Source organism: Hippocampus comes, unplaced genomic scaffold (genome assembly GCF_001891065.2).
Source record: "Hippocampus comes isolate QL1 unplaced genomic scaffold, H_comes_QL1_v1.1 scaffold147, whole genome shotgun sequence".
Lineage (NCBI taxonomy): Eukaryota > Metazoa > Chordata > Actinopteri > Syngnathiformes > Syngnathidae > Hippocampus > Hippocampus comes.
This window is the reverse complement of record NW_017805009.1, coordinates 959,854-987,020: the sequence shown is the minus strand read 5'-3', so window position 1 is coordinate 987,020 and position 27,167 is coordinate 959,854. Positions and strand designations below refer to the sequence as shown.

The following is a 27,167-nucleotide window of genomic DNA, read 5'->3' as shown; positions in this document are numbered from 1 at the left end:
AACACCCGCACACACACACACACACACACACACACACACACACACACACACACACACACACACACACACACACACACACACACAGGATCTTAATTCCTGCTGGCGACAGTGTGGAGAAGAAATTGAGCGTGTTTTCTGCCCGGGCTCATGTTTTTCGGGGCGCTGATTAGGAACTAAAAGAAGATCAAAACCTCAAGAACCTACAACATGCCGAGAGATGCTTGATTGAACTGTTTGGGAGAAGAATTGGGGAATAAAAGTCAAGGGCTTTGGAACAGTAGACAAAGCTTTTAAGAGGGAACGGCTGCCGAGCCAGGGCATGCTTTTATTCAATTGGGGCTTAGTGGAGCCAACAGGGTCTCGCTGTCTCAGACACTTAATTACAAGCCCAAGACTGTTTGCTTTGCATTCTGGGCCAGCGGCGGCAGCTGCAGCCGAGCGTTGCAGCCTCTACTCACTTCCTCCTCGATCTCTGCCAGGGATTTGATCGTAATGCCCATTAAATTGACTTGCTGCATCTGAAATCAAAAGCATGGAGAGGAGGGAGAAGGGAAGGGAAAGAAAAAAAAAAGCACAAAGAACACGGCGGTTAGGCTCATGGCTAAGTAAGCATGTTTAAAATCTTTAATCCTCTCCCTCTGTGTCAATACGAACCGGCTATGGTGACAACCGATGCCAGGCAGCCAAATGGACTGCATTGAGCCAGCGTTGCCTGAGTGCATGCATTCATCACTCAGGGTGAGCGAAAGGAAAGAACAGCGGATAAAGGGATAGCCGGAGAAAGCAATGTGAAAGAAAGGGGTATGGATGAGTTTAAAGGGCAGTGGAGGAATGGGGAGAGAAAAAGACAATCCAGAGGCAAAGAAAGCTAAGTCAAGTAGGAGAAGGCAGGAATGGAAAGTCTGGGAAGTGCAGTGGAGAGACGAAGGAGAAGGGGAAAGTGAGAGAAAGTGTTCGTAAAAGAGATGAGAAGTACATTCAGTGGACAAAAAGGAATGAGACCTCCCGTTCTCATAAGGCCCCCATGATGGTTACTATCCACAAAGGTAGATGTTTACATTTGTGGGTTTATGTCTGTCTGAATGCACTGAGAGTTGATAATTAATGTGATACGGTGTGACGTATAAGTTTCGTCTGTATCAATGTGACCATGACTGCACTGCCCGCTAGCTCCTCACGACCTCTCACAACCTGGCATTTTACTGATTACAGAGCATGGATGTATGGATTTCAAGGTACCGTACATAAAGTTGTTTTCAATCTTTTTGCCAGCTCCAGTCACTTAAATTCTAGATCAGTGCAAATTAAATGGGTGATTATTAAAACAAAACAAAACAAAAAAACCCTACAAAATACAGGACTTCAAACTTTGGCTTGGCTACGGCTGTGGTTATAATTACATTAGCGTACACAATATTGTGATTTTTAACACGTCTGGTATGATTTTACCTCTTTTGATCTATCCTGGAATCGCTGAGTGATTCCAAAGGGCACATCGTCCATGGCTGTAAAAAACAAGAAAAAAGTACTTTTGAAATGTGACTTTTTGCACCAAAAATGACAATTTTTTTTTCATTATTTTGAGAGTTTGAATAAAACCGTATGTGGCATAATGAAGCAACAAAGCTATCGACATCTCCAGGCTCCCCAGCACCTCCCCTCCCACCAGACAAGATGAAAGCCTTTTCTTAGTCTTTGCTTCTCTCATCCAACGCAGCCCTTCCCAACCCTCTTCCACTTTAATTACTCTTGATTATTCCTGATTTTGTCTTGTCAGAAAGATGTTCACCTCACAAAGACACACTTACACCCGGCACAGAAAAATTGAAAGAAGAAAGACAAAACGCCGGATATCAAATTTGCATGAAAATAAGCCACAGCATTCAGGCCGCAAAAAAAGGTAGATTGAAATGAGGACTTGCCAAAAGCACGGTGGTATAATTAGCATTTGACCAAACAAACGAGCTTCAACAGAGCTATAATTAAGCAGGCCTGTAATTAAGTGTATGCCCTTTATCATAATGATCGTGGTTAAAATGGTGTGATGGCTGCCAGTTGATTATTAATGGTGTAACCCAGTACTGCCGGCGCCCTGCTCTGGAATCAAGGTGTCACCACTGTCAGGCTAGAGTGCAGGACTTTGTTGATAAAAAAAAAAAAACATTAGGGCACAAATTAACACGAGGTGACAAGAGATACAAAGCTTCTCGGTTCAGGCTGAAACCACAGCTGCTTGGCCTCATTAAGAAAAAAAAAAAATAACAACTAAAAATCTGGAGCTTCCAACACTTGCCGCAAAGTGCTTTGACAGGGGCCCCCAAATATCAGGGGGCTGAACTTCCAACTAGCGCTTGGCACGGGAAAATACATTTAGAAGCGTAAACTGAAGCTGCTCCTGATTTATGGTTTTGAAGCTTGCGGTCGTTTTTAGGAAATTCTAAATTGTGCCTCTCTTTGACAGTGAAATCACTTGCTTTGGTTCTTTGGTCGGGGAACGATGCCATTTTTGTAATCTAAGAATGACCCTGGGCAGCCCAAGAGCGGGTAAGCTTGCTTATATTTTGGGCTGTACTGCACTTAAAAAAAAACAGTGAAGAACCCAGACTGCAAAAATGGAACCATGATACAGGTGGGGTTTACTGTAGTTATATCCTATGTAATGGTTTTATCATGTAATGTTTACTGAATATTTTGCTAGAGTATTTACACAATATTTATATGTCTGAATATGCACATTTTCTTCTTCAGTCTAAAGACTTGACAAAGCCAAGTATAAAATCTTTACTTTATTAGGTCTATGTGGATAAGTAACAGGCAACAGCTTTACAGGAGGATTTCAGACATTTTGATTTTTATGCCGTAAAATTACATTAAAAGCTTCTGGCTCAGCGTATTAAAAACACGAAAGAAATTATGAGCTATGTATTTGCCACATTTGCATGGCAGTTACATTCATATTTATGCTCTTACTTTTTTGTTTGTTTCATTGTATGACAATATATAATATACTTGGCATTTATGGCCAGTATTCGTCATGGGATTTGTGTGTATATGTAATCATATTTTGACTTGGAAAAAAAAATTGCCAATAAGAAATGATCGGTCTTTGTATCGGTATGGTGTCGCTGAAATTGCAAGAGAAAGTGTTGGTATCGTATCGGATGCAAAAGATGTGGTGTCGCCCATCCCTTGGTGGTATGCTGACTGTTCATCAAAAAGAAAATAAAACCAAGCAAATACACATGTACGACTACTGTCACTGGGAGCAGAGAGCAGGAGGGAATACATTTCAATCAATAGGTGGCCACGGAGTACTGCGATTGCAGTGGTTGATGGAGCTGTGTGGCGTGGACAGATGGCTGCCCGGCACCAAAGGCCAGGGACTTTCCTTATTGCATTTAAATCGGGTCTCACTTTGTATTCCACCACCATACTAGTGGGTCTATCTTACATCCAGATGAATGAAAACGTGCTGAAGTTGACTTGGTGTTAAAAAACGGCTATCTGCACCACGGTGAAATCTAACACAAAGGGCAAAAGTAATGTAAATACAATCTTCTGGCCAGGAACTCCATTATAAAGCATGTTGGAGCCGCTCAAATGGCCAGGCTACGGTCCATTAGCTCATGTTTATCGCAGGATGGAAGGACTGGGTGGTTACTTGGCATGTGGAGTATGTGAGGGCAGTCAATAGGAAAATGTCAGCTCAGATTTTTGGTGCAGTGACTGTGATGATGGTGAGGATCATGGCGGTGAGTGCAGAGGTGGCGTTAAGTAAGGAGGACCCTGTGGCTTGAGTGATTGTGGTGTAAAGAACGAAGTCAGCACAGGCCCCGTGTGGATCATTGCCTTATTAATGGCTCCGTCAGGTGCGATGAGCAATGGCTGCATTGTCATCTCCAATCCCTGGGCACAGATGAATGGCTGTTTCAGGGCGGGAAGGGCTCCCTCGTACGCCAGGTGGAGCACTAATCCTTCACCCTTCCGTTGTTGGATGCACTGTCACCCAGGACTTCAGCAACGGCATACATTGCCTTTCCGGGGCTCCAGTAGACACAGCCGTACACACATGAAAGCATACACACTTTATAGTGTTGCACTCAGACACTGACTGATGGGAAAATGGGCGTGCTTGATCGAGCATGAACCATATAACCTGAACCGCTTCTTACGGGTAAAGCTTTCGGAATGTTGATGAACTTTTATTTTACACTTCACTAATCCAGCTCAACTGCATTGATTTCTGTCTCGTAGCGTTTCCACAGTAATTCTGACTTGACCCTGAATTAGATCAAAAAGTAAAGGATCTGTTTTTCTGTTTGTTTGTCGTTCTCATGAGGCAAGGCCAAAACAAGCCACACTTAAATGGGTGTTCAAAATGGACCTTGCATTACTCGGCCGTTTTCATTCCTCCCCGTTATGAAAAAAATCAAATATAGTGCCTTGGCATTGGGGTTTAATTTTTTTGCGTGACCACTCTTAAAACTCAAGACACTTTTATCTCAAATCATCTTTCACCACTGCAATGAATGGGAATGCCATTAATCTGTTGCGGCCTCCCATAAAAACAAGTAGAATTGTCACGAATTGCATGATCGTAGTTGTAGGACCCCAAAACGCAGGGAGGCAGGGAGGAGCAGTGTGGACTGACCGAGATGTATTTAACAAAAATGCAAACAGGAGTACACTGAAAAAACACTAACAACAAGTGCTCAAAGTCCTGGAAATAACAAGGAGCCAAAGTAACAAAAGAAACCTGTGACAGGAGCGGAGCACACAGGCACTCACGTACTCACAACTCACAATGACCCAACCAAGACTGACAGAACTCAGGGAACGAAATACAAGCAAAGTGACGAGACAACGAGGAACACCTGGACAAGACACAAAGGGTTGAGGGAGCTGATTGGTTCAACACAAGGGACACCGATGACGAGAACAGGTGGTGACAAAAAGGGCACATGAGGAAACAAAACCAAACGTAACCAGACAGAAACATAAGAATTTTGTTTTTTTTTTAGTCAGATAAATAGGTACACTATAGCATTATGTATTATAAAAGCATAGCATGGTGACATAATTATATGGAATTGAAAATAATTAAATCAATTTTGTCACATTTTCTCCTTTAATGTATGTGTTGCAATGCTCGTTCTGGTGTGCGCGCCTTGACCAGGGAGCAGAAAGACATTTGGATACACCACACTGGAGAATCAGCTCCTCTCTCAGCTTCTTTTATTTATTTATTCAATATTAGTTGTTCTTCACAGAGAGTAAACAATATACACCTGTGAATATTGCTGTTTTATTCTTCTATGTGCTGCTCCATGGTTTATGTTCATATATCAACACCGTCACATGATGCTAATTGTTTGCTGATGTGCCTCAGGTGTTTCTAAATTTATGTTAGCATTAAACTAGCTAAGGCTGTGTAGTTGTTAAAAACACTGTACACGTCTTTGTTTGATTTGTAGTTTGGTAAAACACTTTGGATAAGAATGGTAAAAAACAGTTTGAATCCTCTTTCTATAAGAAAATAAAATAAAATACAGTTAATTTAACTAATGCATATGCTTGGTTTGGAATTCACGGTTTCACTTATGTATGTACAATTTTGCTTTTCAAACATTTTTTCTTCCCGGGTATTTGAACATTTTTTTACCCATTTCATAACCCCTCCTACCAATCCCCACCAGTTTTCTGAAAACAATATATTCTAGGTCCAATTGTTTAGTGTCGGCTAATTGCTGCTTGTTGCGAAGTGAGTTGCGTCACCTGTCACAGCAAAATATCGGCCAATTGACAGCTCGTATCTTGAGCGACTTGTAAGTGGAGTCGTTCGTAACTCAAGACACCTCTTGAGTGGCAAATGTTCACACACTACTGTTAGTGTACTAGTTATAGTACTGTGTGGGTATAAGTTTGGAAGAAAGTCCCAATCTGAAAAAAAAAATAGTTTCAAAGTAATACTGTGAGCGCCCTATAAAGTGTTGCCATGCATGTTACATGAGACAAATTTACAAGTAAAGCTACTCAGAAAAGATATTTATTTTATTCAAACAATGTGACGCGGACCGCTCGCCATGTGTAGCCTGGCTCGACAATGCACAATGACAGTCTGACTCTCAATTTGAGGTGGATTCTTTTTGCAGACCATGGAAATGCTATTTTAGTTGCAGAGCCGGCTCTCTGTCACCTTTGCAGATAATGGTGAGTAGAGGCAAAGGAAGCTGGAAGAGGACCCCCCATGCCCACTCACAGCCCTTAGCCGCACTCTGACATGAGAAATAGTGCCCAGGCCTGACAGCATCTCGGAGACATATTGTAGTTTATTTTGTCGCCCGAGCATGCCATCTGTGCCATTCCAATGGAGGGTGTGGGCGCAGGCTGCTGAGAAAGGGAGAGGGTGCCAGGCTTCGGGTCCCTCAGTAGCTCCGCAGCCACGGCAGGTCATTAGTCAAATTGCCTAATGAGAGAGAATACAAATGGCGCTCTACCCTGACAGGAGGAATTTTGGAGGTGTCAGAGCTCCTGACCCGTACTACGAGAACAGATGATAGCTCGTTGCTATTTTCAGAATCTTTTAATGACTATATGGCTCTATGCAATCCATTATTTTTTATTGTATCATTCCACCATTTTCATCTTGGCAGAATAGTGTGGCATTCTCTTTCAAAATTGGAAGTCTATCTACTGAATGAATTATTCATTTTACTCAGTATTATTTATTTGTTTGTTTGGAGCATCAGTTAGCATTTGAAAATGCATATGGTTGCGGTCCAATTAATATTAATTTCTTTTTTTGTGGGGGTGGGGTAATACCTGTGTGTTTTTTTCTGATTTTTTTGTTGCAGCGGGTGCACACTGAAAATTTTATATTTTGTCAGGTGGCTGAACCCAATAAAATCATCTGGATTTAGTTACATTTTTAATTAGATGTAGAGTCTACTCAAAACATGTGATAGGGATGCAACTGATTTTATTTTGTGCAACCACTCGACAAAATAAAATTGAGAAAATTCAACACCATTTTTTTCAGTGTAAGCTTTTTGTCTATGATGTATGCACACAATGCTACACTTTAAGGTTTGATGAAAAGGAAACTGATTGGGAGAAATGACACTGGGTAACATCACTACTGCTATAAAATGAATGAGATTTATGTACTTTAATTAATTGCACTTCTTATTATCGTATTTCGTTTTGATCGATGTGTTATGAAGCAAAATAAACAAAAGAAATAAATAGCAACATGGACATTCACACTCACAACTTAAATCACAAATTCAAATTCCCAAATGAGAATTTCAACTTGCTACCTGAGATACGCAAAGAGATATCTGATGTAGAATGACCCACTTACCTTGCCATGTGAGACACACATTTCTAAAAATCGGCATGGAGGAAGGGAGCCAGGAAGCGGTCCCAGTTGGACTCTGGCCCATCAATCTTCTAGAAAGTGGGCAGAGCCAGTAATACCGATGGTGAGTTCATTGCTCAGAGGATATGGTAAATTGGGTAACTCGAAAACCGCAGCACTAATTGTGCTTAAAAAAACAAAAAACAAAAACAAACAAACAATAAAAACTGAGAAAATGCATTCATTTCACAGAAACAAAAGCAGAATACTACACTTGGAAACATTTTTCAATCTGGGAGATCCTCTGTCCCTGGCTCGCTGTTATGACATTAAACGGACTACCAGACTTTAATCAGCAATCAGCAACACTGTGTCCGTTCCGACACTGCCGAGGCACTGCACCGATCCCCAGCTGCGGCTGCTGGTAAATATGCAGCTGAATGTCTGTATAAATGGCCAGCGCCTCTCTGGACAAGTGTAAAAGCTGGCAGATTGCTGACAGCAAATTGCATGTGCCGGATGGGACACAGCAGAAGGCACAATTACACAAATCCCCTCTTAATTAGCAGTTTTGGGGGCAAACTAACCAGTAATGATGCAAGGAATGTGGCGGGCTCCAGAAAGCCTAACAAGAAAGGCCTTCTAATGGTGAACAATTGCTCATGTGGTTCTGGTTCCCCTGAATGAGTGTATGACGCGTGAGCCCTTTTGATACCCGGTTTGGCCTGCTCTCGACAACCCTGAGCACTCAGTGAGCAACTTGCCCTCTGTACTGTGGAACAGCAGGACCTGCATGCTTGTGGTTGGCATTATTAAGTTCTCCGTGCTCACAGTACCAGGCAATGTAATGTGGCATCTCATGCAGTGAGTAATGAACGGTGCCAGAGTGGTAGCAGGAGGGATGACGGCCAAAGTGGCCTCCTTGGCAGCCACTAACCTGGGCATGCACCAATTTATCATCCCGTAGAACCGATCCACCAATGCAGTGCTGTCATTTGCCATTAATTATGCTAATAAGAACATGACTTCTCTCCAGCATAAACTGGCAACACTTATTAATATTGATAGACAATTAAGTTTTCTGAACACAATGTTCATTGAAAGCCGGAGTCGAACAATATCTTGGTAGAGGCACGGCAGTGTCTTTAGCTGTGTTTGAACTTCTTAACAGCAGATTTGGACATCACCCGAAGAACTCAATATAACTTCTGAGATTGTGTTTTTTTTCAGGGCGAGTTCATCCTTTTGCTCTCATTGTGCTTCCAAAATCATACCAAAGTATGTATTAGAAAATCATTCATTACACATTTAACAAGTCAGCAGAGCCATTAAAAGATCTTTAGGGCATATTTGATCATAAATCTCCTTTAACTATATTTCATGACTGGACTTTGTGAAATATTTTTTATCAAGTTCTAATTAGATGTGTGATAACAAACCCTGCTGTACACAAGGCAAATGAGGAAGCCATGAAAGGCCCATTCATTGAGGCTGTCCATGTCTGGACACCGCAACTAATGGAGCTCTGCTTCTATCTCTGGGATGGATGCAAAGCGGTGAGGGATGAGGCTCTGGAGTCCATCAAGGTCTGCAAACCTTAGAGGCATTTAAACGTCAGTTAAATGCCAGTTGATTGTTAAAAGGGACCAAAATGCCGATGGTCCATTACTCATGAATGGGCAAGTTAAAAAAAAAAAAAAAACAACCAAGATTCATATATGATTGATGCACAAATTGTTATTGGGACCATCAGACTAAAATTGTTCAAATTTTTCATAACATTTACAGTCCTACCTAGAGGGACATAACGAATCTGTGTTTTAAAATGGCCGCCAAGTCCGAAGTATAATGCAGTATTAACATTTATAGATGTAAAAACATGAACATGCAATACTGCATGAACATGTCACTTACAAACACGTGTGTACAATATGAAGAAAAAATGATTTTATAAGATATGAAACAAACACCTGTGGCATTCCTACTTCCTCTCTAAAAACATTCAGTCAGCAAATGAAAAGTGCCTTATCCCGGTCAGGATGTACGATTTATCTGTTGCCCTCGAACTCTGCCAAATCGTCGACTTTGCCAATTCGTAGTCTCGGCTGAGCTACGTTTGGGAGACTCCCTTTCGCAAGTGAGAAACGATTTCAGCCTTCACAGACAGCGAGATTTGCTTCCGTTTACATGTTTTCAGACCACATGGTTAGGACTGTGCCATGCCTCCGTGAGTTACGGCAGAACGTACAACAATGTAATTCGTTCAGTAGTGTTGCTAAGCAACGGAAGGGAATCCTGTACTGTATATTTTGTTCATAAGCAAGGTTGCGGCAGCAGTTAGCTTCCCACGGTTTGTTGTAACGAAGGCCTTTTCACTATTTTGTGGGAAAAATCTGGTTGGTATCATGATGTTTAAGTTATAAAGGTGTTTGCTGTATGCAAATAGAAAATGAATGACGTGAAATTGAGACTTTGAAATGTGAATGTTTAAGGGGAAATGTTGTAAACTGGGTACGTTGAAAAGAGGTTCGACTGTCGTTAGTTCAAACTTATCTAGACATTCTTAAATTTTCAACTATAATTTCACATTTTACAATCCAATTTTTTGAAACAATAAAGGAACATAGGCCATACAATAGTGTATCCATTTTTTTTCATAAAAACAAAAAATCGTCACTTTTTTGAAACGAGTGTAATTTTAACGAGCATCAAATTTCATCCAACCATTGCACACAATGCTGAGTGGTGACGTGAGTGTCAACGTAACATGAGAGTTGTACTGAGTTGCTTCACCAACATTGTAAGGTCACAGAACTGTGCGAATCACAGATAACAATGGGATGTTACTCTCCTCATAACAAAGCCTTCAAGAAACATTTTGCCATTTTAATGCATAAAGATTCAATGATAATCCATGATTTTGTAAATCAGTGTTGTGCGTAACCATTCATTCAATGCAAGCGCTATTGTCCGACTGAATGACTCTCTGCTTTGCCTTTTGCTGACCAGGGAAATTAAGAGGCAAAAGTTGGACTTTGAGAGAGTTGAGTTCTTTTCATGTCTTGATGTAAGCTCTGGCTTTACTTCAGACACCAAGACTGGTTTCATAGAAATCCCATTCCATCGAAACGAAAAGCGCAGCCGTAAATCTGCCCATACCTCCCTCATAACACTTCCATAAATGATTCATTCAGTTCAGTTGAACTGATGCAAAACAGAAAGTCAGTGAGCTGTGGCTGCCTGAGTCGTGTTGCAAGTGGAGTACAAGAAAAGGATGACAAAAGACAAGGAAGAGAATGACATTCACTAATCAGATGTTTTTTTCCGGCCTTAGCCAGAGGTTGTATTTTTTTCTCATCCCTCAGATTAAATACTGTAATTGTTATTCTAAAATATTGCCCGGGCAGTACAGACACAGTCACGATCCATCGCAGAGTGAAAGAAGGACTCAAATGATCCCCGCCCTCGCACGGCCTGGCTTGGAAGCACGGAGCAAAAATAAGATGGAACTTTTGTTTGAAACCTGATGAGAAACCTCTTAGTGAAAGTGCTACACCAAAATAATCTTTTTTCTCCAAGTTAGTCAATCAAGCCATGATGTAGTCGGAGGGGAGAAGAGAAAGGAAGTAATTTTGCTTAATCAGTACGCACCATCTGGAACAATTAACCAAATTCCACAGAACTCAGAGGATCAGTCATATTGACTTATTAAAGATCCAGAATTATACAAGTTATAAATCCTTGGGAAAACGAAGCCTACGCCTGCCTGTCATGACTATTTTAACTTCAAATACAGTGGAATACTTGATAAGGCTGAAAAGAGGAGATTAATATATGCAAATTATGTTGAGCATTTAAAAGCCCCCCAACAACTGTCTTGCTTTTTTCCTGTCTCTTACCGGGCTTTATGTTTTATTCATACTCCAACTTACCTGTCATTCCATAAGCTGTAATATTACGAGGGTATTATTAAACGGCATAAAGTGGAGCTTTAATTGGAAAGCGTCATTGCATTTTCCAATTATTTGCTGCAAATTAAATGAAAATGCACGCAGTTCAATAAGAATTCTAATATTGTTTCCTGAGACTCAAAAATCACTGTCACCCTGTCAAGATATTTTGCAAACCCGAGTTAATTTTGAGCTTTCTATTTTTTCTCCTTCCTTTCTCCCTGAAGGATGAATTGTCTTATGTCTGTTAATTGAACTTCCTCTAATGGATCGGGAAATAATTGCACTCCATATTACTTTAGATGAGGGCCAATGTCAGGATTTATTTTTGATTAATGGGACAGATATGCAAAGGCATGACTTTTCATTAGATTCACTTTTTTTCCAATTTTTTTTTTTTTTTAATCAGGTGGATGTTTCCTGAATACTTTGCAGAGGACTTACTTACTTTCTCAGTTATCCATTTGTATTTTTTATTTTATTTTATTTTTTACATTTCATGTTTTGTCCAATGTATTATTCTTCGACATATTTCCAGAAGGCTGGTTGGATTGTTTCATTGTATACAATTTTCCATCATAGCAAACCTAATTGGGAAGGCAAAGATCAAAGTGATGCGAGCACAGAAAAAAGCATACCATTGCGATGAAAACTTGATAACTCCTCAAATGAACTTTAACTGTCAAGTGAAAGAGGGGTATCGCGCTGAATGTGAATAGGTTTTAATATTCTGGTAATAAATGTCATAACGCCTGCACATCACATCTGTACATAATGTGACTGCTGATGACACATTTCACAGACATGTTACCTCTCCTCCCCTCAACTCGCTTTTTCTTTCGTGTGTTGGGGTTTTTGTTTAGTTGGGAAGTGACGGAGGGTTTAATCAAGAAAGCAGGCAATTCATCAATCCAAAAGAAGGCGCCTGTACGAGCCTGACAGAGCGCACATGGTTTTAGAGCAACACGAACCTGGCCAGCTGTCAGCCTGCACACACAGACTCCCACGCGCCTACGCACGCACACACGCACACGCGCATGCACACACACAGCAGAGCTACTATCACACAAACAGTTAACAATTAAATAGGTTGTTGTCTGGAAGGTCATACAAGGTCTGCAGGCAATCACATTGTTAATGAAGCAAAGTTTTTTTTTTTTTCCCCAGTCACATATTGATACAGCGTGTGAGTCAAACAAAAGATGCGCTTCTTTTGTCCAATGACACATCACGACAGTTTGTGCTAGTTCATTCCTGTCACTCACATCCCTTTGCAACCAGACTTATTCCTTCTCATTCTGAGGCCACAAGTTGTAAATTTGTCTTAACTTGCATCCATATCAGGACAATTAAACCATATTTTGGCTTTGCGTCCAGGATGATTGAGATGGGCTCCTACCCTGTCTGTGAACCACAAACATCATAATATGTGTCAAAATTGGATAAATGCGTGCTACAAAATTCAGGAAAATAAATATGTCTCATGCATTTTTAATTATTTATCAAAATATGTCCATCAGGTTTGGTAAAACTACCTCAAGCTCAGGTGTGCCTGTGCTTGAGCAGCAGGAGGAATCCTCACCACATGGTGTCTCTCTCCAGCTGGATAAAAACCCGCCTGCTTCATTCACCTCATGTCTTCACACAATCAGGCTGAAGCGCAGATTCCATAGGAGGTTCCTGTATTGCTTAAACTCAGCCTCTAAAATGTAATAGCCTCACCCTGATTTAACTCATAAAGTCTGTTTGCCAAATAATGGAATTTGGGGTAAATAATACGGAAGCGATGGAATTTGTTTTTACATATGTTGAAGTTTCTCAGCTGCAGATCGATTACATTTGATTCTGAAATAAATCCTAAACCAGCAACAAACAAACGGGGGGGGGGGATCATTGTTAAAGTGGTGACCTCCATGACCCCACATTGTTGATTATCATTACTGGTTATTGAATCTACACTTTTGCTCAGGTCACCTGCCTTAACCTGAAGAAAATGTTAGAAACTTTGCACAATGCTTTTGAGCAAAGTTTCGAATATTTTATATCAGGTTACCTTCGATGGTGCAGCCAATGTACAATGTGAACATGTACAGCAGCATTCCCTCTTCTTTTCATGCACCGGTAAGTGTTCCTATCTCTTCAATGCTACAAGGCTAAATTTCCAATTGTTTTCCCTTTTTTTTTTTCCAAAACAATTAATTCATGTTTGCTGCCAGTTTGACTTTCCATCAAAATGCCATTGTCGACTGTAGTGACAGCAAAATAATTTACATGTGTAAGTTTGAAGTGCAAGAGAGGCGATACCTGTCAAGGTGTAGCTGCCACTGCTCTGGTGCTCACAGTGCGGCCTGCTGATGGTCCTCTTGCTGTCAGAGAGAAAGAAATAATACAATGTCAGTCCATCAATACTATACTTCAATGAGTTCCACATTGAATGGAAGGTTGCCATGTGTGTGAAATTTATATTCCTATAGCCTTTATTGGCACATGTTTATATGTAGCAGGGGTGCGGAGCGTCTCCAGAGTTATTAGAGTGTCTCAGTCTAAAAGACAGACCCGGGGCTGCGAAATCAAAGTTTGAGTCTAAACGGGGAAAATAAGGCAAAAGTTAAACCCGCACCAGTCGCCTGCGGGCTTGCACAGACCTTCAACGGGGCTTTAGAGCAGGATCTTGTTAAGTCTGGAGGAGCTGCGTGATTCCATTATTCAAGGGAAGTCTGCTTTTACCGTTTCATGGCCTTGTATTACAGAAAACAGCACTGAATGCACTTTGTGGGCAGTTGAAGTTAACAAACCATATAAGATTGAAATCCTCATCAATCAAGCTATCACAAATTACACCCCCTGCTTCACCCCAACGGATCGATAAATCCACAGCTAGTGAGGAGGAGAGGGAAAAAAAAAACAAAAACTGCTTCAAGAGAGCTGCAAAACATGATGTGCCTCGGAGGTAGCTGAAGAATCCAGCAGCTATAAAACAAAAGATCTCATAATGATGACGCAAAGCAGTAAGTAATATCATTAAAATGGGAATTGCTATGATTAGAATGCACAGACGTGATACAAGATCAGGTTCGGAAGATTCTGGAGAAATCACTGTTGTGCTATAAAAATAGGCCGATTGTGAAAGCAAATGATAGGGAGTGGTTTGTTTGTTTATTAATGTACTATATATGTTCTATCCGTATAGTGAACACTGAACGTTCTATTCGTGGATAGCAGTCTTATGCTAGTTGGGAGGGATATAAAATTTAAATTCTTCGGTTGAAAGGTGTAGGCTGTACATAAATTGCACCTGTGGAAGACTTATCTTATCCAAGGAGAAAAATAAATAGAATAATTTCTACCAAGGGCAATAAAACAAGACTTCTGACTGGCTGTGGTATTCATGAGTTGAAACCTGCAACTCAGATGTCTTTGCAATGAAAGGGTGGACTTTTTTTCCCTCCTCATTTACATTAGCATTTGGCCTTGTTGAATGCAGACCAATGGTGAATTTTTAAAAGGTTGGCATCAATCTTGTGGGGACGATTGCCATATTCGTTACAGACTTCTTTACCTCGCAAAGGTTGATTTCGCAGCTGAAAGAAAAGCTGCACATGTGTCAAATCACGCAGATATCCAGCACACAGATGAAGTGGTGGTGAAAGATGGAAATGTCTTTTTTAGGACGCAGGGTTTGATGCAGTCAATCGATACTCAGAGACACCATCAGAAACTAAAAGGGAAGTGGGAAAAGTGGTCACTTTGCTTTACATTTCTAAATGAAGTCATTACACTCACCATGGAAACATTCATGTGTTCACATGGAGCTTTTCGAAAATAAATCTCAAGGGTGGCTTTTGCCATCTGCTCACGTCTCACTCCAAATTGGAATTTTCTAAATACAATTTCGGAGCATTGGAGAAGCCGACATATGGCAAATCAATTAGACAACTCATGCCCAAAACAAAAACACGGCAAGTGCATTTGTGCAATCAACAACAGTGTTGGGACTCGCATTATGGTAGCCATTGGAGTTTCGACAACAATTAATCCTCATTTCAGTCAAGGAGAGCCATATTGACACATATTCCTAATTAATTTGAATATTCAATTATAGTGTAGCTCCTCATCAAATTATTGTAAAAGTGGGAGCACAGCCTGGAAGATTTGCACAATTACAACACCAATCAGGAAATTTCTGCCCCAACGGAATATGTCCAGGTTCAAATCATATTAGCGCTGCAAAGCTTACCACACTTGTTATGTTCACGTCAGTGTTTTTGTAATTGCCGTTCAAATCTTTCGTACAATGTTCTTCGTGTTGCTGCGCTGTCAGTGTCAGATAAATAAGGAAGGAGAAAAGAAACTGAAAGCCAGTGGCTCCAGAAGCCGTCGTCAGCAGAGAGGCAAGATGATGAAGGAAGTGGTATCAGTGAAAAACCCGGAGTTATGATACAGAAAGCAGAAAGCTCTTGTTTTGACGCACATCCAGCCTCTCTTGTGACAACACTTCCACACCTTCCACTGTGTGCTGACAGTGCTGCTTCATAGGTGCCGCTGCCTCAGCCATCATTATCGTCCTTTAAGCTCAGTGTCAGAGGTTGAAAAGAAGCACTCAAAATTTGGTGGCTGAATAGTCTGGGCTCATCAGATCTTCACCAATCATTCAATCTTCCCTAGCATTGTTCTGAAGCCATTGCACTGAACTTTTCAGAATGGAACAAAATAACGTGAAAAAATAGGTCAGAATGGATTCCAACAACTTCAATAGAATGTCTGTCAGGAAACACACACAGACACGCAGTCAGGGTGTCTTTTTCTCTCAGTGCTCAAAAGTCTTGACTAAGCAGCATGCAACACAGGCTTAGAGAATCTCCTGCAGAGGTGCGTCAACGTGAGTGTGACAGCCAGAAGGCCTCCAGATCCAGAATGTATTGAGATCCCAATTCTGACATGGACGATTCTTTAGGTGTCATGAGTAACAAAGTCAGCTTTGCAATCGAAAGAAAAGGAGATTCCGTCCTGACATTTTAATCACACTCAATTTGATTTAAAAGATGCCTGTGTGTACAGTGGGCTAAAATTGTAATAGAAATGTCAAAAACTGTGATCCAAGTGAAACACAATCAATGGTAATATTAGGACAAGGCTAATTTATGCTAGTAGTCGCTAGAGGGGTCAGATGCGAACCTTACCAATGACAGTTTTATCAGGAGAACAAGTGGAAATGTGGCCATAAGAATGATGAGTGAAAGAGGAGGGAGGGCGTCTTTACTGGACACATTTCAAGGTTGCTTACATACTGCAGCCAGTGGCTGTGGGTTGTGATTTTCACACCAGCTGTGTGGCATGTGATATTTCAAATGCTCGCCGTATACCCATCACACTTAATATGAGGCAATATGAGAATCATTTTCAAGCCTAAGGACACTTGTCTATAGTTTTTTTTAGACATTTTTTAGAAATGAAGACTAGATTTCTTAAGTCTGCTTTCATCTTTTTCGCCTTATTTAGTTTTTTTTTCCGTCCATAAAATTAGATTTTTTTTTTTCAGGTTATTTAATTGCTGTCACTGTCTGTCTGTCTGTATGACATATGCTCAATTTGGAGGCACGGTAATTGTTTTCAAAAGGCTTTATACTTTTGGAAATAATCACTAATAGATTAATTTCCTTTAGTAGCTGGTAGAATTTTATAGATAGTAATGCAGTGGGGCAACCGGCACTGACTGCATCTCATACTTGTATTGTACTAATCACACTAATAATCATGAGTTTGTCACATGACTATTTTCAGATAACTTTTCCCATTTTTATGCTCTAGCTTGCTTACATTCTGATAATATTCTTGGTATTTACCAGCATCCTTTTTGTGGATCTCAATGTTGATGCAGCAGTAGGAAGAAATTCTACACCCAAAAAGTAATATGAAGGATATTTCCAGTGCTACAATGTAATTAATTTTGTTACCCATGAATTTTCAAATTTGCTGTTTTACCAAAGAAATTTTTCAGACTATAATTATTTACTCAGATTCCTGAACAGAAAAAAATGCTTGCGTGATGGAGATAGCCCAATGTTTTGTACTCATCCAATTTTGACTATTTTTGTATTATGTATTTCTGGTCTTGTTGGAAGACCCACAAATTGCAGTAGGATGGCTAAACCATGCATTCTGGTGCAGGCAACCTTCAAAGCTGAAAATGATAAAAATACAGTAAAAAAATATACAATAGAGTACCTGTTGACAGGTGCACAAAAGTTGACTTCAAAGTTACAGAAATGATTGGACTGCAGTGATAGCTTCAGAAGTTTGTGCAACAAATCATATCAAGGTTACCAGAGCCAAAGATAAAGTAATGCCTGATTTTACTTGAACACCAATGAACAAATTAATTATTTAATTAATTTCTGTAAAATGAAACTTTTGTCATAAAGTTATTTTATGAACAGAAAAATGTGAACAACAAAGCGTAGATGCAACCATGTGTGTACATGGACTGAGTGTCAGAAGTTTGGAAGTGTAACATGTTCAGGAGAAATAAATAACTTGCTTAATTAATTTTAAATGAACTTGATGCACACTTAAAAATAGGCAGCATATCTAGTGACACCTATGGTGGGAAAATACAATTTGAAAATGGAGGCAAATTTAACATACTTGTTAGTAGGCTATGAGCAATAAACAAATTGCTTCTGCATTTGTACAGCAGTGCGCTCAACAGCTTTGCATCCTAAACATTTTAGTGTTTCAAGATGGTGCAACAGCCTGAGCCAATAAGAACAAACAATTGCAGTTCATCCTTCATTTTAATTCAGCTTCCTGTACTAATTGGTGAGTGAGATATAAAATATCACTTAAAAATGGAACTATCTAGCATGCTGATGCATATGAGGGCCTGGCAAAGCTTGGCACTATTAAAACATAATTGATAGCTTCCATCCATACACAAACAGACCCCAGCCTGGGGTGGATTTACATTTGAGAGGAATGATCGCAGTTTTCAAAATGGTCCTGAAAATAAAAAATGCATGATTGTTGACTGCATTTAAAACGTTTTGTCCTGATTGTTAAGAGGACTAATTGAAGAGGTACCGTGACGTTTTGTAGGCAAGTAATTGTAAGTAAATAGAAAACCTGTTGCTGAATATGAAGTACATTATAGTATGTGGGACAATGCTGTTAAGAGTTATGCAATCAATGAGTCTTGCGTTGTTGCTCATGTCGCTGCCGGTACTTCTAATCAATGACTAAAAAAATGACAGCAGACGTATTAGTAATTGCATAGATGCTGGCTTTCCATGTTATTGCACAGACGCCCGATAAACAGTCAAAGGGGCCTGACTAAATACAGATTTTTTTTTTAACCACAATCTTATTGTCATGTGTCAGTGACTTATGGATGGAATTACTGTCAAAAGAAGACTCGGCGTGTAGAATGAATTTGAATGTTAATCCAAAACTTGCGGCCTGTGATCTCAGGAGGCATCAGAGGGGGTGTGAGTCGTTTCGAGGTGCAATTCATCCCACCCTCTGATCCTCACCAACTCGAAAGTGGGCTTCAAAAGAGCAGAGAATTACAGGTAAGTACTGTAAAGGCACCCGCGGGTCTGCTCGCTGGCTCTGAATTTGTGGCCTTTTATTCAACGTCATTATTTCTTCTCATTCAAATATATGACCACGTGAACAGTCTCTGACACTGTTCAGCTTTTATGTGGCTTTTAACTCTGCTCAGCAAATGATGGCAAAACAAAACGCCTCATGCCCTGGCAAACATACCAGGAATCTTGGCCAAGCTCACTGTGACAACGTCTCAGCTGTTTATTTACAATTTGCAGTGGAAATCCCCAGGTCTTCATTGCGATAAATAATTGAGCTTATCTGCCTTGGAGCTCACTGTGAGGCCTGAGGCAGAGGATGCTGCAGCAGTCTGAGCAGAGAGCGGACACGCACACTCCAGCATGCCAAAGATCTCGGAGCGCTCCTCCCTTCCTCTGCAGCTGTTTCGCCTTCTCCGGGCTACTTCTCCTGCTGTTTGTGTGCACAACACTGCTGTCGCCCAAGTCACAAAGCGGCCCGTCTCTGCCTTCCGGGAACGCCACAAATAGTAGGTGCTTAGCCCTCATTGAATTCACGCTACCCTTCATTGAGTAGACTCCCACTGCAATTGTGTTCAGCTACCTTTCCGTTGAATATTTCAGGTGAGATTACCCAATTGTGTATTGTGCCGTACAACATCTGACACCGCGATGGCAAATAAAACCACAATGAACAAGATCACATGGAAATGTTTACCTCTCAGCGCCAGAGGAGGCACCATTGTTAACTCTGCCGGAACTCTCCTGAGATGATTGTCGATGAAGAACCTTTCCCATCCGATACCAGATCCCCATGTTATTGATCTCACTGTAAATTAAACAGAGACTCGATGTACAATAGCAGCATTGTGTCATCGGGGTGCAGCCATGTCAGGTTGTTGTCATGGTGACGGTCACCTGAAATTTAGAACTTATCATACCACTGGCAAAAAGTAGAAAGAAGAAGGAAGTAGTCACATTTGTGGTTGGGGAAAAAAGGGTCCACGTGGGAGGCCAGTTTTACAGACCAAACTGGAAGCTTTAACCCCATCACATGACCACATCACTTTTGTGTTTGGCTTTGAAGATAGTGGCTCCAACCGTACGGACGTGGTGATATTCACGTAATTTTGTTGTTTATTCCTTTTCTAACAGTAGAGGTGGGAAAAGGCAGACACTGTGTGATTAAATCTCACAGTGCTTCACATCTGTCGTAGCCCGTATTTGGTCGCACGACGGTTGCCTCTTTCATCATTGCTCCTGCTTCATGTGACATGTACGAACACCATTTTTGAGCTACGCTGGCTGATGTTTCGCACATTATACATATCTATGGGCAAACTTGTATCAAACTGTTTGACTTTGTGATTTTGCAACTCGATATTATCTCCTGCACACAAGGCATGCTGAAACGCAGGCAGTCACAGCAGTGACTCACAACAAAATAATGCAGTTAAGATTCATTTCAAGCCGGCTACAGCCAGACGGGAGAAAGAGCTTACTATATATTAATTCTACAGGGTATTTAAACCACTGTCAACCCCGATATAACAAAACTAAAATAAAGTAAGTCTACTCATTCTTTGCAACTTCGTCAGGTGAACTGACTTTTCATTTTCATGCTCCTCATGAGCCATGCTGCTTTCAGCTGCTTGCCATTTACTTTTGCGCAACTTTGCATACAAGCCAACTTTGATATATCAAAGTTTTTTTGTTTTTTTTTGCACCCTATTATTTGTAGTGGTCAGCAACATACCCCAGACTGGTGTAGTGAACGAGATGATGCTTGGATTTGGCAATGATCTGGAAGTCAAAGACAGCCATCTCCGCAGCCGCACGTGGGCTCATTTTCACACAAAGCCTCCTCTTCCTCATGGCAGGCTCCTCTGATCAGGGACACATGAAGGTATCAGGCAGAAATGGTTACCATACATTCTCTTTTTTCAAGCCAAAAACAACTCGAGGTCTTTTCCATCCCCTCAAAACTCAACTTGTACTAAATAGCTGACATGCTTTTGGCCGGTAGTTATTGAGAAACAATGGTATGATGAATCAAATTAAGAATTCATCATCGACACCTATTTAAGTGCATTTTTGTATCATTGGTAGATAAAATCCAACACAACAAAACCAACAGCAACAAATCCACGTGCTGTGATCATTTGCATTATTTCAAAAGCAACTGAATCCTCCTTCAACGTTACTGCACCGCAGGGATTTCAACTGTTTTCGTCTGAAAAGAAACTCATAAGTTATGCCACATGTACAGTGCATTAAACATAGCTCCACATAAAGTAATTAAATATTAAATAACACCGTAGACAAAGAGAAAGTAACGTATTTTCTCCTTTCTCATGAAAAAAAAAATGCCATCCTTCTGTATATTGCTTCTGTGCTTTTCTCATTTGTTTCCCCAGCAACACCATGAGTGCAGCATAAATGGAACGATAATAAAAATAATAAACAAGCTGTCCTTGCTCCAAACACCAAAATATTATTACATTTCCAAGGCTTGGACGGTGAAGGGGAAATACATAGCACTCAAAAAGCACTAAAGCATTGGGGAATGCATTTCATTAATATTAGATAACCCCCATCCACTCGTCCTCTTCCCAAATAAATACATAAATAAATAAGGCCCTCATAAAGAAAAGCACAGCTCCAGCTCAGATAAACAATGACTCATGATTCTCTAGTATTGTACCTCTGGGGCAAAATGTTTATTTGATTCCCACATTCTACCATAAACTAAGCTAACCTGCACCCATAAAACATTCACAATCTCAAGCAAAGATGCCCCCCTCCATTTGAGCTGGTCAGGGAGGAAAAAGGGGTGAACTAGACTGGGGATATGCGTTGTTTGTTTTCTTACTTGTGTCCATTGTTTCTTGTACTGCAACGAAGCCCTCTGGCATTGCATCCTTAATGTCAGTCAACTTTACATCCACAACAACATCAGGGCCCTACAACAGACAGATTCAGAAGTCAATGATGCAAAGTCAGCTTTCATAACGATGCCAAGCAAGGAATTGAAAAGGTTGGCTGACTTTGGAGGGAAAATGTCAGATTGAGTTTACCAAAAATAAAGACCCGGGCTTGGACACTTTGGGGTTAAGGTTGAAAACATAGCTGGGGTATTTATAATCAGGATGTAATTGATTAGTTTCCTTCTCCATGATTTTTATGATAATTTGCAATATAATTCAATTAAAGAACTATAAAACGATCGAGAATCCTTTTTTTTTTCCCTGTCTGACTGAATCCATGTGAAACGAATATTTGGATATATTTTTTTCGATTAAACTTTTTTTTTTTTTAATGTGTAATATTTGGATCAAGAGAGGAAGTGTTGTCTAGAAAAGGATGCTGGTTGAAGAGCATTCGGGGACTGTGCCATATGACATTTTCAAGCATGACTCTTCCATGACTCCTTAACATTTTCATTTTTGGGCTTAATAAATTGCAATAATACACCATTGTAGAAGAAAATGGGCTGAACCAGGCGTGACTTGATGGCTGGATTCCTTTGCCGTAGTTGCCTGACAGTTATTGCCATTAGATATATTTTTATTCATAGTTTTTACACTGACTTAAGAAGAAATATGGATGAATGTTTTTACTATGCATGGGAGCTTTTTTTGTATTTGCCTCTTTTGCTGGGGATGGGGTATTCACCCCCCCCCCCCCAATCAGGACGTGACAAAGGGGGTTCATCTAGTTTCAACCAGAGTATGATAAATCACAAACTGTTCACATCCCACCCATAGAACTCAAGGGATAATTTTACAGAATCTGTTTTGGTCGTAGACAATTATGGAGGCAGCTCCTTTGACTGGCAGACAAAATAGCCTATGTTGATAGCTCTGTCGTGTTTTATTTGGGTCAAAGTCTTTAAAACAATGTAGACACACATTTAAAGATAATAAACAGGAACAAGGGCAGGGCTATTGGTATGCTATACACTAGCCAGCAGTCCAAATTGAACTTGGGTACGGGGCAGCTGCTGCCACATTGTCTGGATGTTAGAGGACATTCCGTAAATAAAAGAATCCTGTCAAAACGGTATATAAGCAGATTTTGTGGAAAGTGTGTCATACTTTACAAATTCAGTGGGCACTTCATTAGACAAACCTGTAGAATAGAATCTAATCCCCATGATTATTTTGGGTTGTGATTGTAAAAAATCAAAGGAGATGTTAATGGACCAAGCACAGAACATCGACTGCTTGAAAGGATACAAACAGAATTGAATGCAATTCAATACATGTCAAATTTAAAAAATAAAATAAAATAAACAAACACATTACCTGCTTTAGCATTTCTGTGGGGAATATTCTGGTGTCATTTTCGTTTATAAAATGATAATTTTCAGTCATCATAAATTTCTCACTGCATACATTTTAAATGAATAACGGTGGATAGTTAAAATACAGCTCACTGTTGTGTCATCAATAAGCAAATAAGCTCATGAGGACCAACAGCAAGAAAAACATCGCAATGAGGTATTGCACATTTTGAATATGCATGCAAATCCATTATATGTAAAAAAATTCAAAACTGCACTGCCAGCGCTGGCCTTTTAAAATTTTGATTAATCAGAGCTCAAAGCAGGTTAAGTCCAGTCAAGTCAGCTTTATTGTCAAATATGCTCTATGTGCAACATACAGCACAGATGAAATTTCTTGCCTCTCAACCACAGTGCAAACATGCAGTGCATTGAAAACAAACATTCCGACCGGAGAACTCTCCCCAAAAAAAGAAGGCAGACAGCCAAAATGCAGAATGCACGAGGAAAGTGATACTTTGCATTCCATCACTTACAGGTTTTCTGGTGAAACAGAGATAGCGAGTGACCTTGGATTTGAATAAGCCGTCCTTCCACAGGTCGGCATCAGAGCCATCTGTTGTTTGTGCAACCTACATTGAAAAAAAAAAACAAGGAGGGAGGAAAAAAAATCAGGAGGTGGAATAAAGTTAATGTATGTATGCCATGAGCATGTTGCTATTGTCTCTTCCGTGCATACTTGCCTTAATTAATGCTGGCTACACTAGCGCTCCATCTCATTAGAGCTCTGCATGGGTAAAGGAGTCTTAGCCTCCAAAAACGCTGGCTAAAAATATCATCCCTTGGGAGAAGGCTGATTAAAGATGCCCTGACAACAATCCGCTCTAATAAGGAAGCCATACTTCTGTGTGCTTCCACGGCAAAATAAGGATTCAATATAGAGATTTGAAAATGTAGTAACCCCTTAGCGAGGTACGGGTAAGATGAGAAAATGGCACCTTGAAGTTTGACGGCTCCGTACCTTTTGTGAATTCATCCAAGTGTTTAATGAGACAAATATTCTTAACGCTATATTGCTGAGGATAGAATGCAGTTTTACGAGTGTGCAGAAATGAGACTACACCCCAATAAAGGAGCATCTTGTCCTTGTGTAATAGGCTCATTCATAGTTATAAAAGATTGAGGCATGCAGTAAGAATAATAGATTGCATCATATTGACAGCATTTGGGTGCCACAAGTCAAGCTCAAGGTCCTAAACAACATCGGCCGTGCGGTGTGCGGAATAAAATATAACCTGCAGACTCCTCCATCGCGGAAGCAAATATGCTTGGTTGAGGCGTCATGTTCCATTGGCTACAATGTGGGAATCACCTAAATAACTGCCAGGGTTATTTTCTAAAGGGATCCTTTACAAAGAGGAGTCAATCTAATGAGGTTCATTCAAATGAAGAAGTCATAGATCTCTGCACCCACCCACACGCATTACCCCCCTTGACAATAATGATGAATGACCACAGTGACTGGGTGGGGGAAACATGGCACAGGAAGATTCATGCAAAACCACCACAGACAAGATGGGATGAGAGGGGGTGTGGGGGGGGGGCAACTTGATGCAGACAGCAGAGATAGTGAGGTGAGAAAGACAGAGCGAGCATTCGATGAGCAGCCAGCTCTTCCCTGGCTGGGCGTCACCAACAGCACTTCAAGTAAAAGTCCCAGAAGGAGCCTATACATCACAGACCCTTCCTCTTCTTTACAAGACAAGCCGTCTTGGCCACTTTTTCCAGGTCAGTAGTCACAGCATTCTGTCAGCATAACCAAAGGTCTAGTTTTGTGAAACCCAAAGTCAAGTTGAAGAGTAATGAGGGCACGGTCCTCTTAGGAGGCACCTCAGGCATCATCCTGCCAACAGGCGGGGGCAGCTCGAGAACGACGCAGCTTGAATGTGAAAGGCCAACTGCTTAGCCATGGCAGAAACAATGTGTCGTGGTTCTCCTACGTTTGCTTCCGGCTGCTCTTCGTACTTACAAAGTGCTCAGTCAATGAAGAACTATTTGTGAGCACCAGCAGATGTCCATGCTCTGCCACTGAAGTCTTTTGATTTAAAAAAGCAATGACAGTTTCAAATGCGACATTCCAAAAATGTCAAGAACAAGAACGAGACATGTAAACAGGTGCTGAATTTTCTAATGAAAGATCTCAGGAGACACGGGGACAGCTTTGAGACTCACAGCTGTGCATCAAAGGGTACTCTGCAAACAGAACCCACCCGGGGCTTACACAGAGTCAACACAATGGCAAAACGGATTCAAGTCTCTCCTTTTTTTTTTTTTTTTTTTTTTTTTTTTAAGTAGAGAAGAGAAGCCAAGATTAAAATTGTAATTCGGATCATTGCACACCTTAATAGATTCAGATTTTATGTGTCTGAATTCTGATATCAAGCTTGATGCATCCATGTGATGCTTAGTCTGTCACATTTTTTATGAAAATGATCATTCATTAATTACAAACAATATATAACTGTTGTTCTATTCATACCAGCAATGTATAATGACGAGCGGATCATTTAAATCATCGTTCATATCAGCCCGTCTTGCCACTTGTTGCACTTCACACTGAGTAAATACACTAAGACAAGATCGTCATCATTTCACCATATACACCTATCATTTACATATGTACTTTTCAATGGCAGTAACAATAATAATCACAATAATGTAATATTAATGATAACAATGATAACACAGCCATTGTTGTTAGATCTCATGATCAAGTTCTTCTCTCCTATACTTCTCAAAATCCTGCTTATATACCGGATTTCTTTTTGAACTAGTGTATGTTTAAATAGTGTTGTAGGTCCATATTCAGTCTGTTCCAGACTTTCAGTCCACATACCGACATACAAACACTTTTCATTGTTGTTCTTGGGTACTTTGCCTTTACATTATATATTACCCACAAACCGTAGACACCCTCTTCCCTCTGCAAACATATGTTGGATATTAACCGACAGTAAGTTTTGTCTTGCTTTATACATTAATTATACAGTTTTGAATTCCACAAGATCAATCATTTGTTGCTCTCAAGCTCTCGAGAAGAGATGAAATAACGATGCCGATCATTTGGATCAGGTGCCTTGGAGGAGGGAAACATGCAAAACAAGCTGGATCGAGGATCTCGAGTACCAGACTCGAGCACCCCTGGGACAGACTGATTACCAAATTTATTGCTGCATAGTCTTCCTTAAAAACTGACAGGGGTTGCTGTTCCTTTACCCCTGGTGTCCCAGCAAATGCAAAACCAACATGATGCTTCTTGAAATAAATGCAAATTTTTGTAACGAGTTTATGAGAGGAACAAGTCAAATGCTTGTGAATTTAAAACACCAGTCCTATCCCCCTTTGGAGCCCTCGCGGAGTCAAAGTACTGAGCGTGCATGCGGCGTTTGATGTTGGGTGGCTGCTCGTGGCTGAGCAAAGCTGCAGATCCCAGTGGAACGGTGTTTGATCTGGGCTTGTGCTCTCTTGTGTTGGAACGATCTGCTGAAGTTCAGAGATGAGAACACACAGCACAACATTGAATCAGAGAGCAAAAGAGTTAATCAGCCCTTTGATTTGCTGCGTGAAGAGTAAAGGAACAGTGTTTTGTTTTTGTTTGTTTGTTTTTTAAAAAGGAGCCTTGCACGGAGGGCTAAAAATCAATACAATACACCAGTAGTGTACGATTCCTTGAATTTCCCCCTCTGAGTACACGATCTGATGATGTGTTTGCATTCTAAATTTATCGCTAAAAAATGTCCATATCAGATTTGAATATTCTTTTGAACACCATAAAATTAATTTTTCATGCAAGCCTCATTATATAAAATGCCATAGTGCAGTGGTCCCCAACCGCCGGTCCGCGGACCGGTACCGGTCCGCCGGGCATTTGGTACCGGGCCGCACAGAAAGAACTTGCCTTAATTCCGTTTTATTTATTTCGGAATACGAAAGATGTTTTATTTTGAAAA

The 27,167-nt window shown here is 40.5% G+C and overlaps 1 protein-coding gene across 1 annotated transcript in view; it reads right to left on the bottom strand.

The window, feature by feature from the left end:
• The window catches only part of LOC109511651 (multivesicular body subunit 12B-like), a 37,806-nt gene that overhangs the window by 4,556 nt on the left and 6,083 nt on the right, over window positions 1-27,167 (bottom strand). Inside the window, exons 3-9 of the mRNA XM_019862887.1 lie at window positions 23,694-23,789; window positions 21,745-21,835; window positions 20,629-20,758; window positions 19,591-19,701; window positions 13,615-13,676; window positions 1,450-1,505; window positions 459-518 (exon numbers count right to left, since the gene is read on the bottom strand). Coding sequence (XP_019718446.1) covers window positions 459-518; window positions 1,450-1,505; window positions 13,615-13,676; window positions 19,591-19,701; window positions 20,629-20,758; window positions 21,745-21,835; window positions 23,694-23,789 — 606 coding nt within the window. The remainder of the gene's footprint in view (window positions 1-458; window positions 519-1,449; window positions 1,506-13,614; window positions 13,677-19,590; window positions 19,702-20,628; window positions 20,759-21,744; window positions 21,836-23,693; window positions 23,790-27,167) is intronic.